The sequence below is a fragment of the Lactuca sativa genome, chromosome 7 (assembly GCF_002870075.4).
Source record: "Lactuca sativa cultivar Salinas chromosome 7, Lsat_Salinas_v11, whole genome shotgun sequence".
NCBI lineage: Eukaryota > Viridiplantae > Streptophyta > Magnoliopsida > Asterales > Asteraceae > Lactuca > Lactuca sativa.
This window is the reverse complement of record NC_056629.2, coordinates 90,075,377-90,090,108: the sequence shown is the minus strand read 5'-3', so window position 1 is coordinate 90,090,108 and position 14,732 is coordinate 90,075,377. Positions and strand designations below refer to the sequence as shown.

At 38.5% G+C, this 14,732-nt stretch overlaps 2 protein-coding genes across 3 annotated transcripts; one reads left to right on the top strand and one right to left on the bottom strand.

The window, feature by feature from the left end:
* Positions 1-975: 975 nt before the first annotated feature.
* Positions 976-4,038, top strand: LOC111888566 (serine/threonine-protein kinase STY17). Its single transcript, XM_023884727.2, has 5 exons — positions 976-1,131; positions 1,714-2,013; positions 2,431-2,941; positions 3,478-3,620; positions 3,713-4,038. The coding sequence occupies exons 1-5, from the start codon at positions 976-978 to the stop codon at positions 3,893-3,895; spliced, it is 1,293 nt and encodes a 430-aa protein (XP_023740495.2). The 3' UTR covers positions 3,896-4,038.
* On the bottom strand, positions 1,891-6,911 carry LOC111888565 (pentatricopeptide repeat-containing protein At1g03100, mitochondrial). Of its 2 annotated transcripts, none has more exons than XM_023884726.3 (2): positions 4,089-6,911; positions 1,891-2,029 (listed from the first exon to the last, which is right to left on the bottom strand). In XM_023884726.3, the coding sequence occupies exon 1, from the start codon at positions 6,451-6,453 to the stop codon at positions 4,129-4,131; it is 2,325 nt and encodes a 774-aa protein (XP_023740494.1). In that variant the 5' UTR covers positions 6,454-6,911; the 3' UTR covers positions 1,891-2,029; positions 4,089-4,128. The 2 variants fall into 2 exon arrangements, with proteins under 2 accessions (XP_023740494.1, XP_042752331.1); XM_042896397.2 differs by lacking the exon at positions 1,891-2,029 and adding an exon at positions 2,039-2,303.
* Positions 6,912-14,732: the final 7,821 nt, after the last annotated feature.

The window sequence follows — 14,732 nt, the reverse complement described above, 5'->3', positions numbered from 1 at the left end:
TTTTTTTCTTATGAATCATCTTACAAATGAATCATCTAGTGATTCATTTCTTTTGTTCGTCAAAAAAATATGTAGAAAAAAAACTTCTTACCTTCCTACCAAAAAAAATTTCTTACCGGATCTCTCTCTCTCTCTCTCTCTCTCTCTCTCTCTATATATATATATATATATATATATATATATATATATATATATATATATATATATATATATATATATATATATATATATATATATATATATATCGAGTATTTATCATGTATACTAACACTTCTAATTAATAGATGCAAACAAAAAAGGGTATATAAATAAAGCAGGTTTTTATGTATAATAACATGTGGATTAGTATTCTTTATGTATTTATACATTCAAATACGCTTACAAAATTTAGAAGTGAATAAACTTTTATTTTAAAAAAATAAAAAAAATAAAAAAAAAGATAGGAGGATTACGCTATTTTAACTTTTATTAACATATAAACCCATTTACATTTGATTCACTAATTTTTATGAAAATTATAAGCACTATTTTCAGCCATAAATTTAATAAGTAAAAAAAAATCAGTATCTTATATTCACAATAACAAAAATGTTGGAAAGTTACAAACTGTATCCATAGAAATTCTTTTATTGGAGAGCTTGAATAATTCAATTTCATTGTATCGATTCTTTTTTTTTTTTTTTTTTGGGAAATGGATGTGGTAGTTTTCCAATGCAATAGAAGTCAAAACGAAATGAAGATCACAAACTCCGGCTCAACCATGCGGAGAAACTCACATAGGATTGGCAGAAATGTTAATGCTAAAAACAAAACCCCCTTTCATTACAACCTCCGCCCATTGCTGGCTTACTGAAAGCACCTCTTTTGTCCAAATCTTCACATAAAATCACCACCTTATTACCCCTGTTTGCATTTCAACCAAAATCACCTCTCATGAGCCGACAACCACCCAAGAGCATCCCACTTGCCGCCAACATGTCCTCCCCCGGGCAACCAAACACCGCCACTATTGCCGCCTTGAAAACCAGAAGTTCTCGAACAAAATTTTGTGGTGCATTTGGCGATTGCATGACAAAACCTACCATTGCTTCTTCGCCACCTCGTCAGTCTAACTCTAGACTCGAACTTCAGGTACACCCTTTGCCCCTATTTCTTATGCATGTCAGGGCATAATAGAATATATTGTACTGTGTTTGGTACGCATTAGACTGAGACTGAAACTGATATCAATGGGACCAAAGTTGTAAGTTTTTTGTCCCGCTCAAAAAGGTGTAACAAATGCAACATCATTAACAATGTTGTGTTGATGCTCGTTAAAGGTAAATGTGTAGGGGACAAGATACGATGGTCGAATGCTATTTTCAATGATGGGAATAGGATATTTATGTCTTTTTTTATAATTTTTTACAAATGAGAAAACGAGAGTGAGTCCCTGTCCAATTATTTTCCACCTTTTATATGGAAAAAAAAAAAGTTTTAATTCTTGCATCATTGACATTCTTGCATTTATCATTCCATTCCATACCAAATATATTGCAATTGTTATATCTTTGTCTAGTCGTGTATAATAATCAATATCTTATGGTTGTCGTAGATTTACCAATCCGTATCGTTTTTTTAAGAAAATTGTTAAAAGAAAGTAAAAGGAAAAAAATTGGTTTTACTTTAAAAATTTGGTGATTTTGGTTTTGGGGTTGTGAAATTATTTTAAAGGTGGAAGAGCTACACAAAGAAGTGAAGAAAGAGAAAGAATTAAAGTCTATGTACAAGATAAGGTTGGAAAGAACACAAGATTACCTAAAATACTGTCTACAAGTAGCACAAGACAACGGATTCTTGAACCATATTATTAACAAAAAAGACAACCCTCAAGAATCGTCTCCTACTTCCTCATCTGCCATTGTTCAAGCGTCTACAAATCCTCAAACACCACCAAATGTCCAACAAAATACCAATCTTTTAGCTCTCATCGAGCAAGCCAAGCTTAACGGATGGTACATTGATCCACATGAGGTACATACATCAACCCCTAATTTGTGTAAAAAGACATAAATACTCTCCTCATCATCGAAAATAGTCTAGAAAGCTTCTTCGCTTATCAATGATACAAAAATTCCAATGTTTGTCTAACTACGTCATAACAATTTTTGCAATCTTCGTTTAAACAAGTCTATGTAAAACTTTTATTATTAAGACGAAGATTGAAATTTTTTTGTCCCATCCAAAACGGTGTAAAAGTGTGTCCTTCTTGACCTCTCGCTTGTGTAAAAGACTTAAATAACCTCATCATGATTGGAAATACCCTATAAAGTTTGTTTAGTAGACTCTAGTCATGTCCAGTGTAACAAACACAGTATTATTATAGTAATACATTAGAAAAAGCAAATATAATATTATGAGATTGATTTTATTGTTTTTGCATGGTTTAAGATTGAATTACACAAGAAAGTAGCTCAAGGGAGCACGGCGGAAATATACAAAGCAACATGGAGAGGCCTAGAAGTCGCAGTAAAGTGCATATTTCCCGACTTTTTCAGATTAAACGATTGTGGCGTTAGCTTCTTTGCTCAAGAGGTGGAAACCCTATCAAGACAACGACACACGTACGTACTCCGGCTAATGGGTGCGTGTCTTGACCCACCGAACCATGGGTGGGTGGTTACCGAATTCATGAACATGACTTTGAAGGATTGGCTACATGGTCCGGGTAAGAGGAGGAAAGAACGAGTCACCCCACTTCCTCCTTTTGAAGAGAGACTAGCCAAGGCACTAGAGATTGCTCAAGGGATGCAGTATTTACATGAGCATAAGCCTATGATTATACATAGGGATTTAAAACCAAGTAATATATTTATGGATGATGCGTTTCATGTGAGAGTTGCGGATTTTGGGCACGCGCGATTCTTGTCGGATGAAGAAAAAGCATTTACGGGTGAAACAGGTTAGACTTGCATCTTTCTTCCTTTGGATAACAAGATAAGACATAACAGTCTTATACTACGTTTGGTGTGCATTAGACTGGGACTATGACCGATGTCAATGAGACTAAAAAAATGCAAATTTTTGTCTCACCCAAAAAGGTGGGACATGGATTCGCGTTCGATTTCCCGTTTGTGCAAAAAGACGAAAATGCCCTCCTCATTCTCATCATCAAGAATAGCCTTAGAAAGTTTGTCTAGCACTGTCCAGTGTAACAAATGCAGCCGTGGGCTGCATTTGTCATAAAATACAAGACCGGACTAGACAAGCTGTCTAATGCTATTTTCGATGATGAGGATGAGAAGGACATTTTCGTCATTTGCACAAACGAGAAATCGAGAGCGTATCCATGTCTCACCATTTTAGGTAGGACAAAATTTTGCATTTTTTGTCCCATTGGCTTCGGTCACGGACGCAGTCACGGTCCACTGCATGCCAAATACAGTTCAAACAGTCTTACGAAACACAAAATACAATACTTATATTTTGTTTTCTTAGGGACATATGTATACATGGCCCCAGAGGTGATTCGAAGTGAGCCATACGATGAAAAATGTGATGTTTTCAGTTTCGGAATCATACTTAACGAGCTTCTAACCGGCAATTACCCATACATAGAGACAGACTATGGTCCCTCCAAGGTACTTAACTAAAACACACTACAAGTTAATTCTTTCTTCATTGAGGACTTTTAACAAACAGTTGGTGTGCATTTGTGTTTAATGAGGAACAGATTGCATTACAAGTTGGGGAGGGCAAGATAAGGCCAGCACTTCCAGAGCATGAAGATAACATTGAAGATTTAATTCAACTGATTCAACTCTCATGGGATGAAGACCCTGAATATAGACCCTCTTTTGGTACAATTACCCGGGGTTTGACAATGATTTATGATAGATTTATTAATGCCCCATAGAATTTTCCTTTTAATACTTTTCCAACATTTTTATACTTGTATTTTATTGTACCTTGCTATTAGAAACACTCCACTGTAGACTTAGCATATAATTTTATATAAATGTTCCACTTACTTTTACCAATTCATGCAACAATGTTCCATTTTTTTTTTAATAAAGGGGAAAAGACATAAAAGGACAGAAGAAACTTACTTGATATAATTTGATGACTGATGGAATAAAAGTCAAAAAGTCAAAACAATCCAATCCATTTCTTGAAAGTCAACGCAGCCTCCCTCCTACTTATCTGAGACTCTGTCTGAAACTTAGGAGTCTTCCCTTTACAAAACGTTTTATGATACTTCATAAAAAGCATTCGATACTTATACTTATCCACAAACATTTTCCCTTTTTCCATCATCTCAACAACTTCATTAGCCCGAATAAAAAATCCACCTCTTACAAAAGTATAAAGAACAGAATCCAAAAGTTCTTGATCAAACTTCATGCCATGATATAATCCAAGAACCTTCATCTCACCCCAAAGTTCAGTCACCTCAGTATACTTCCCTCCAACAGCAGCATATCCAGTCACTAAAGAATGAAAAGTTTGAGCATTTGGTGTATACCCTAAACTCCTCATCTTTTTCAGAGCCTTTTCAGCATCTTGCATCATCTTCTTCCTACAAAAGAAATGAATCACATTGTTCCAATCATGAACACCACAATCGACTTTTTGTCCTTCTTTGATTTCTTGTAGAAGCTTTGCCATTAGTTTAGCTTCTCCACTCCCTCCACATCCTTGAACTAACATATCAAATTCTTGTTGACTATGTTGACTAGTGTTGTCTAGTTTAGCTTCTTTCATTTCTTTAAACAGATTTAAAGCTCCTTGAGTGTCTTCATCAATCACATGGGATTCAATCAGTGCTTTGTAGCAACTAGCATCTAGCTGGACCCCACATTTACGTGAATCTCTAAGGAGTGATTTTACTTCTTGTGTTTTGTTTTCTTTACAGTATGCTTTTAAAAGAGATGAATAAACAGAAGATCCGGTTTTGAAACCACTCAGGCGCATTTCATCGAGCAGGTCATGTGCGTGATCTAACCATCCAAGAGAAATGCATGAATTCACAACTTGAATTAAAGGAGAAGAATCAGGAGAAACTGGGGAATCCTCTTTCTCTACCTTGATTAGAAATTGAACTAAATCTTTTACCTTGTTAGCTTCCAAGAAACCTTTGACTAGTTTCACAAAAACTGTGTCTGTTGGTTGGAGAATGCCATGTTTTGTTGTGATCAGTTGCTTTTTGTTCTGAAACTTCATTACTGAAATGTTAAGTAGTTCTTTAGCTTCTTCTTCAAGTTTTAGAAACTTTCTATCTCCACAAAAATCTTCATAATCCAAAGTCTGGGGTATCATTGTCTTTTCAGGAGTCAAAGTCAAACTCTCTTGAGACTCTATTTGAGGACATTTGTCCATTTTCTTGGCTTCAAATCTAAAAGTAGCAACACCAAGAGAATCTTGAGCTTTCTTTGCCTTCTTAAGCATTTCAAGAACCATTTGAGACGCAGATTCTAAATCCCCAAATTTCAAATGGCAAGAAAGCAAGCAATTATAAAACTCTCTAAACTGAACATTACTCAAATCATGGGCTTCATCAATGTATCTTTTAAGTTTTTTAAGCTCTTCTTTTCTTCCATTCTGTTCATATACATGCCCCATCATGATCAACATGATGACATCAGTTTTCACACCAATTCGAGGTATCATATCCAAAAGCTGCTCTGCTTTTCTATTTGTCCCAAACAAAAGACAACCCCCTAAAGCAATGTTTACAGCAGTTGTATTCGGCTTCATAGCAATGAGTTCTTCATTGATCTTTTTACGTGGGTCCACTCTTCCATCTTGAAACAGAAAACCAATCTCAAGAACCAATTCAGCTGCCAGATAAGCACCAGAAGGAGTTAGTGACATGTGTGCTAATATAGCAGACCAAGCATTGACTGGAGGAAACTGTTGGGTTTCTACTAGCTTTCTTAAAACAGTTGCTGCATGAACAGGTAGATTGGCTTTTGCAAGACATAGTGATAGATATATGAGAGTTGTCTTTTCTAGCAAATTCTGTTTGTGTTCTTCAATGGCTTTTTCTACTAAATGATATGCCCTTTCGATGTACTGAAGTTGTAGACTTTGGGAAGAAGTTGTGAGAAGCTTGTTGACAACAGATTTTCTAGGAAACCCTTCCATGTTCATGTGTTGTTCGTGTAAGTTCCAAGCTTCATTAAGTTTATGTTCATCGAGTGCGTTTTGTATCTCCTCACTTAGCTTAGCAGGGTCTCTAGCTTGGACCAGGATTGTGCTGGCTATGGTTGAAAAAGATTGCCATGGATGGATATTTCCAGGCACTACTTCCAATGCGTTGTTAGCTGATTGATGAAATGTCATGTTGCGACAAGAATAACTTGTAATCTGGCATCTCAGTACTCTGTTAGGGTTAAGATTACTGCAAGAAAAGAAGCGTTGAATGGCATAAAGAGCTTTTGAGTTCCCATATCTCAACTTTCGTACCAACATCCCAGCAGTTTTGCTATAAGTGCTCTCAGGGGAATTTAATCAAACACTTGGTGGCAGAAAATAAAACACCTACTTAGTGATCAATAATCGACATACCCAATATCAAGGGATGACAAATTAGGTGAAATACCATAAAGTCTGCTTAGAGGTTAGAATTGAGAGGTCACAAACGGTTTTGGTTTGCTTAGTATACTTGAATAAGGAGCTTAAACCAGCGGTCGAATCATTTGAAGTTGCTGCTACTTAACCACCAATGTAGCCTGTGCCGGAGTAAATTCAGTAGCTTCGTAGACACAGAGATTGGATGCAATGAACGAGATGTAGTGATTCAGTTTTAGGCTTCTTGTTATCGTGCGTTATATCTGAACGATGATGGCAATAGTGCGATTATGGGATCAGGCGGTATTGTGGAATGTTATATGCACCCAAATGCGGGGTTAAATATAGTTAAAATATTTAGACAAGATTGCTAAAATGGCCATCGAGTTCTAAAGTTAGATGGTTTTAGTAAAAATGTTTTGTGATAAATTAATTGTTCCTATGGTAGACATATTTTTGTGTTTTTATGATGAATATGTTATGAAATAATTTTTTTTTTAAAATTTTTTAAACCTCTCTCTCTCTAGACATATTTTTGTGTTTTTACCATGAATTTGCTATGAAATAATTTTTTTTATTATTTTAATTAAACAAGTATCATCTCTCTCTCTCTCTCTCTCTCTCTCTCTCTCTCTCTCTCTCTCTCTCTCTCTCTCTCTCTCTCTCTCTCTCTCTCTCTCTCTCTCTCTCTCTCTCTCTCTCTCTCTCTCAATATCAATCAATCAATAGAACCATGACCCCCTCCCTCTATAAATGTTTATAGGTAAGAACACCACCACCAACCAACATTCTCTTGTATCTCTCTTAACTCTTTGTTCTGTCGGTGCTCAAAAATCACCACCATTATTGTACTACACTTCGCCATGTTCACTAGGGGTTTCAGATCTCGGTGTCCTAGCTCCAGCAAGAACCGTGGTACCGTATATCTTGCGAATACATGGGAGGCGACTACAGTGGTTTGAAAACTATAGCTTCAGTAAGAATCATGGTCCTCCTTCAGCTACAACAAGCTCTAAAAACTCTAGCTCTAACAAGAAACCCAACTCCCACTGTCTCCTAATTATCATCACCACCCACACCTTAGAAAACTCTGGTGACGGTGGCTTTCGACCCATATGCAACTCCAGTGAGGTGACCTACCTCCCACCACCGCCTTTGTTTGTTTATCATCGCCTCGCCTTGTTATTTCATCAATGTTGTCGTTGTTTGTTCATCACCATCATCTCTTTCACCTTTCTACTATTTAGGTTTCGGGTTTGTGCACTTGTGCATTTATGTTTCTAGGGTTTTGATTTCATCCATGATTTTTTATTTTAATTTATGGGTTTGTTTTGGGCATTCTATTTGGGTTTAATTTTTAGGTTTAAGCACCCCTTGCATAGATCTAGGCATTGAGTGTGATTTATGGGTAGTTGGTTTATATAGGGATGAGCATTTGGATCGAGGAACCGGACATAACCGGAATCGAAACCAGATAGAACTGATCGGGCCGGGACTGGGACGATATTCTTATGTATTTTTGGAGCCGGGAACCGGTAGAATCGGCAAAAATCGAAACCGTAACCGAAATATTTCTCAAAATATGTTGTTATTTCTCGAGGATCGGTTCTGACATTGAAGACCCGACAAGAACCGATAGAACCGGCAGTCCGGTTCGGTTCTTATTTTCCACCAAGTTCGGTTCCTGGGCCGGTTCCGGTTCGGGCCGGGCCGGTTTCGATGCTCATCCCTAAGTTTATATATTGGCAAGAAGTGAGTTGGCAATGGTGGTTGTCAGTGGTTTCAAACAAAGCAAGGGATCGAGAGGACGGTGGAGATGGGGTTTGTGGGGCCAATTAATAATTTAAGGATTATAACAAATAAAAAATAAAATAAAATAAACTATAAGGGCATGAAAGTAATTTTAAGTGTATATGGACGAAAATCATTAGATCCAAAATTGGACAATTGATACATCATCAAACCTTTCGGACAAAAACCACATATTGACAACCATAGGGACATTTTTGCAATTTTGTCAAATATTATAACAACTTCAACTGTATATGTAAAAATTTTAATTAAAAAAATATTTCTAAAAAACATAATATCTATCTATATCTATATCTATCTATCTATATCATGCATACTTATAAAGCTATCATTTTTTCTTGAACCTCATGCATTTGAAACCCCCATAAAATTTTGCAAACACCTCATGCATTTGAAACCTCATATTTTAATGAATACCACTCAAAAGTCTCTTAATAATATAGTTGCTGCAACACTACAGTCACTCCCAAGCACATGTTGGTCATGTCTCGAGTAAATATAGTTGATCAGGCTATATTGACCCTAGACATGATTACATAACCGTCCAGGTTTAACCACAGTGTCCAACATCCAAATACTTTTTTTTTGTTCTACCTATGACTCTGGTTCTGTTAAGTATGTATATTTATATAATTATATTTCTTATAAAATACTTATATTTTGAAAATATACTTTTAGTTTCAGAGCGCTTCAGCTCCTTAGTGTTTATAGTTGTATACCATGTAAGGTTCGGTATACTTAGTTCACTATAAACAAGGACTCTGATACCAATCTGTCACACCCCCAAACCGGAACGGCGGAAACGTTTGGGGGTGGACGACGTCATGTATAGTATCACAACCATTGTATCATAGCAATCATGGTAAACTCAACCAATTACATTGAATACATAAACTGTTAAGAGAAAAACTTTGAGACACACTTGAACAAGATGGTTAGATCAAGTATATAGCGGAATAGTTAATCTCGAAGGATCTGTTAGCTCAACAATAATATTAATAGTTAGAAGTTAGCGAGTTAGATGCGGAAAGTAAAGTAATGTAAATGACAACAGTTGTTATATCAAGAATACACATAAGTTGATTCATAACTTGGAATGCATTCAAACCAATGTTAGTAAATGAGATCAAGCTTAGTGAATAAGTCACAAGGACTTGCTCCGACGAGTGATTATAATCAGATATGTTTAAGTAAGAAGTGGAGAGTGAAGAGCGATAGAATGATAACTTTAGAATTTGTATTCATATGAAATGCATAAGTTATCAGTGAAATAAATAGGAGAGGTAAACATTACAGAAGAATGTGTCTCTATTTATAGAGACATAGAACTACACTAGATTACAACTCTATAAGCAGCCATGCAAGGAATACAGGATAATAGAGTGTATTACACAAAAGACAAATAAAGTAATCTAGCTAATGACCGCGGTAGCTGACTCCGGGTGCTGATGTGGTTGTAGTAGAGAGATGGTTGCGGTAGCTAAGTTCAATAGGGTCACTTCAATAATTCAACAATTTCCCCCTAAGTGACCTCTTTAACTTTGGTTTAGCTATCAAGTTTGAGGAACTTGATCAAAATCCACCAGAACTTCCTGACGTTTTCCAGCCATGTAATTCTTCTTGTAATCTCGAACTTGACTTCTACGGTAGTATACTTCGATCTTTCAACTGCGGTCCGGCAGATGTCAAGTTGTTTCTTGGGCAGACGGTTCATGGCACTTATGGGAATAAAATATTTGACATTGTCGATTTTCCTTTTGAAAATGATGCCAAGTTCTGGGAAGTTAGTTGCACCTAGTGATCTTTCAGCAAAGCCTTCGGTGGGCATAGGTGCGGGGTCGAGAGGTGGAAGATCAAATTTCTTGGAGATGATGGGATAGATGTCCGCATCAATTTTGGAAAAGTCGCACACCATTTCTCTCAAGAAGTTGTTGACCCGATCAAGTGCAGTCTTCATTTTTGGATGCTTCTCAGCCTTGTTCCGAAACACGTTGGCTATGAGAAACACTTCTTCCGGATTCATGTGGGTAAAGTCTGCTTGAGTGCGGACATAGTCATGTCCCCTTCAGGTGAGGGTGTACTGGAAGAATTCAGCTTTCATGAATCTCCGAGGCTTGTAGTTCACAACTGCGGATGGCATGTCATTGGACCATATGTGCTCTATGGGAGAGGAGTGTTTAGTAAAGAATTGAGCAAGTCTTTCAAACTCCATAGGCAGTCTCTTGGCATTAGGAAGACTTTGGTCAAACTTCTCAAATACTGTAAAGTATTTGGCATTAGGTGAAATGGGAACATCCCAGTAGCCATCCGAAGGAGGTTCTGCATAAGTGAGATGGGGAGTATGATCTTCATCTAGCAGCCTTTGGTGAGGATTGACCCAAGATTTGATAAGGGTTTCATCTATGAGAGTGTCAAAACCACTTAGCCTCCAGATTTCTTCAGCAAGTTTAGCTGACCTCCGGTCTCTTTTCTTTTGGGCTGTGGTAGGGGAATCAGTTGGGCTTGGTGAGGACATGTTTTCCTCAAGATTTTTGAAGTGAGGAGGAGTTACAGGCTTTTTGGGAGATGATTTTGGTGAGGGTTGCGGTGTGGGAATTTTGTTATTGATGATGGGGGGGACTTTGATGAAGGGCATTATCAGAGTGATGGACTTCTTCTTCTTCTTTACTTCCCCCTATTGAGGAATGCAACGCAGGTGCTTCCTCAAGCCATTGCTGAAGTCCATCTACTTTGGCGAAAACGTCTTGGAATTGAGCTTTTAGGAGCTCTGCTAATTGGGAATTGGTGGGAGTGGAGGAGCTAAAGAGCAACTTGTGGATTTCTTTGGTAAGTTGGAGGATCTCAGGGCCATGGAAGTTGGAGGAAAGAGATTTCTGCAGTCTGTTGATTGTCGTTTGAAGAACATATATAGTGGACTCATAAGCATTATGAGTCTCATTTATAACTTTCTGAGATTGAGAAGCTTGATCCGCGATGGCAGCCTGGAAATCAGTTTTGATTACAGTCACCTCCGAGATGAGACGTTCTGCTACAGCCAAGAATTCTTTGTGGTCAGCCTTACGGTTGTTGTCAAGGGACCGGATCTCCATCTCTACTTTAAGAGAGATGCGTTCAGCAGCCATGCGTTCCCTAGTTTCTAGATGCTCTATTATTTCAATCAGAGACTGAGGTCCTGGAGTGTCTACAGGTTGCGGTTGAGTTGACTGAACCGCAGCCAAGATCCGATCGACTTTGGCTTGAAGAGATAGGAATTCTTTTCTGGTCACCGCATTCTTCTTTTTCTTCTTTTTGGGTTTGGAGGTGGAGTGATGGGAACCATTAGATTCTTCAGCTTCATCGAACATCATGAAGTCATCATCTGAAGGAGAGGGTCTGCTCACCTCCTGAATGTCATCATCATCCAGACCAAAAGTAGGAGCAGGGCTGATTGAGATTGCGGGTTCTTCATCTTGTGATGGATTGACTGGGATGGAAGTTGGAGTAGGAGGAACTTTGGAGGGACCTGCGGGTGCACCTGAAGCTTGTGCTTTGAGAAGTGTTTCTGCCATTTCATTCATCCAGTGTTGAACCTTTTGAATGGTTGCTACAGTATGGGCATTACTGATTGCATTTTCCCAATACTTAGCAACTGACTGGATCTCCTGTTCTTTTTGCTGCCGCTGCTTGATTTGTTGCTCCTTGCGGGCTTGGAAAGCTCGTCGGAAGGCTTCATACTTTTTGATTTCAGCTGCGGTTGTTGGCTGATAACTACTCCAAGAATCGCTAGAGTTACTTCCGTCAATTCCTTTATTTCGCACCAAAGTGTCCCTTGGGTTCACGGATACTAGCACATTAGTGCTCACCGTGCCTAAACCACTTGTAAAAGATGAAAGCAGAGTAGGATTTCCTAAGTGTCCTCAGTCTCCTTGACCCGTGGTCAAGTCTGGCCTCAACTCAGTTCTGGCATGGGCTGAAGAATTGCCCTGCGGATGGGAATGTATTTGCAGTGTTTGGGTGACGAATTAAGGATGGAGGGCAACTCCTCAAGAGAAAACAAATGCAGTCGGGAAGCCCTGGAGACCTTAGGGCGAGAACCAGTATCATCCCTTTGGGGTGATACCGGAGGGGTGTCTCCATGATGATTAGAATCAGAATCAGACTCACTTTCTAAGTCTGACTGAAAGATGATGGTGGTGATGAATGGGTCTGCGGCCACCCCAAGGACTAATGGAGCCTTTTGAGAGGCTTCAGCATCGGTCCGGTCACGCATATGGCTAGAGGTAGTGGTGGTTTCTTTTCTTGAGGACAGATATCGGTTGCTTGTCCTCTTCTGAATCACTGCTAGATACAGTGGTTGGTTTGGTTTTGCGTTTCTTGGTGGGTACGGTTGGTTTGGGAGCATCCTTCTTAGGTGTTCTTTGTTTCTTCTTGGACAATAGCTTTCTTCTTTGAGAAAGATTGGATAATGTAGTGGCAGAGGGGACTGCGGTACCCTCAGGGTTAACGGCTGCGAATGGAAGAGGTGGGGTTGAAGGGTATGGGGCAATACCCTCCGTAGCCTCAATGTGGTCTGAGACATCAGCAGTCTCAGGACCAAGAGAAGAAAGGATATGAATGGGAAGTCTGCGGATCGGTCCAAAAAGAGTTTAATCAGAAGAAGGGAGGTACCTTTTGAGATCCTTAGTGACAAAGAAGTTGATGTCACTACCCATATCTATCCCAGCGTCAACATGTAGGTTTGATATGCAGAGAGACCAAAATCTTGCAAATGTGAGCTCGGTTGGGTTTTCCTTCAGGTGCTCCTTGGGAATATACTGAATGAAATCATCCCAAAGGATTTTCTCATAGTTGACGTTGTGTCCGGTGAAGATGCTCCATACCAATTCCAAGAGCGTGAGTCCCATGTTGTCAATGCCTCCGGTTTTGCCGGATAGGCAGCGGATGACAACGTGGCACACAAACTGCCAAACCGCAGGCAGCTGGTTCTTTTTGAATTCACCAACTCCTCGAATTGGTTTTTGATATCCCATCTGGTAGAGTGCGGATGTGATGTCAGCCATTGATGGTGAAAAGAATTTGATGGATGGATGAACTAGAAGATTAATGGATGTGAGGAACTTTTCTTTGGACAAGATGACCAAAGAACCGTTAATGAGATTGAGATGAACTTCTTGAGGGTTTTCCAGTGGACGATAGGCAGAAAAGGCGCTCTTGAAGAGAGTAGAAAATGGGACAACGTCTGTAAATGCATCAAATGGACCAAACAGAGGGTGGTTCTTGAGAAACTTGATCATGAGCTTGATGAGAGCATTGTATGAAGGATGATCTTCAAACACTGCCCTGAAATTGCTTGATGCGATTGAAGGAGAATCTGAGCCTGTGGGATTCACCAAACCAGAAGCCTTGGATTGCTTCTTTGAAACTCCTAATTTCACCATTGTTGAAGTTGAAGAGTGTTTGAAGAAGAAGTAGAACACATAATTCTTGATTGTTTTGAGAGGGAATAATCGATATTCAGAAAGCGAAAAGTGAATTTAGTGAAAAAGATGAGTTTATAAAAGGATGAGAAAAAGAAGTTACCCTAGGTAAATGGTAGAGTAGGGTAAAACGTCGATTGGGGTTTTTGGGGGGAATCAATGAATTTTGGATTGAATCTCAGCCATAGATATTAAAACGGATTGTAAAAGATTTTGAGAGTTTTCCAAAAGGGGTTTGCATTTAATGTAAAGTCAGACGCATGTTTATACGTCAGGTAATCGTGGGGGTGATGGGAGAGGAAGAGGTAATGGATGGGACGTGTTTGGGAGAGGAAAGGACAAATTAAGGATGACTTTATTGGAAATATGTTCTTTTTGTCATCATCCCTAAAATAGGTCTGATAAAAGAATTACTCAGAAAGAAAAGATGACAGTTTATGAGGAGAATGTTTTATTTTATTTAATGAAGGATCATTAAATAGCACACAAAGGTTTTCATGTTGATAAAGCAGTTGAGATATTATCACGAAAATTGCGGATGAAAACTTCATTGCGGTTGGAAATGTCATCGCGGATGACCAAGGTAAAGACTGCAGTGAGAAGCTGAGAGAAGCACTTATACAAAAATTAGTAAACACAAACAAGAAGGACCCATGAAAGATAGATATAATATATGGTTGCGGTACATCAACTGTAGAACAGGTGATGTTCCTAAAACATCTATTATAAATAATTTTCAGTAAGGACCGCAATGGGGACCAGGAAGGTCTACGGTACGAGTTAATTCAAAAAGAATTTTGGTTCTGGATTCATCATTCCCAACATTTGTAGGAATACATTGAGTTTTGTAGAGTCAAGTGCTTTTGTAAAAACATCAGCAATCTCTTCATGAGTAGGAACAAAGATGAGTTC

Excerpts from the sequence above, each read along its gene's own strand:
- LOC111888565 (XM_023884726.3), bottom strand. The coding sequence starts at position 6,453 with ATGTTGGTACGAAAGTTGAGATATGGGAACTCAAAAGCTCTTTATGCC.
- LOC111888566 (XM_023884727.2), top strand. The coding sequence starts at position 976 with ATGTCCTCCCCCGGGCAACCAAACACCGCCACTATTGCCGCCTTGAAA. Across the intron at positions 1,132-1,713 it reads ACTCTAGACTCGAACTTCAG|GTGGAAGAGCTACACAAAGA; the intron begins GTACACCCTTTG and ends ATTATTTTAAAG. Across the intron at positions 2,942-3,477 it reads AGCATTTACGGGTGAAACAG|GGACATATGTATACATGGCC; the intron begins GTTAGACTTGCA and ends TTGTTTTCTTAG.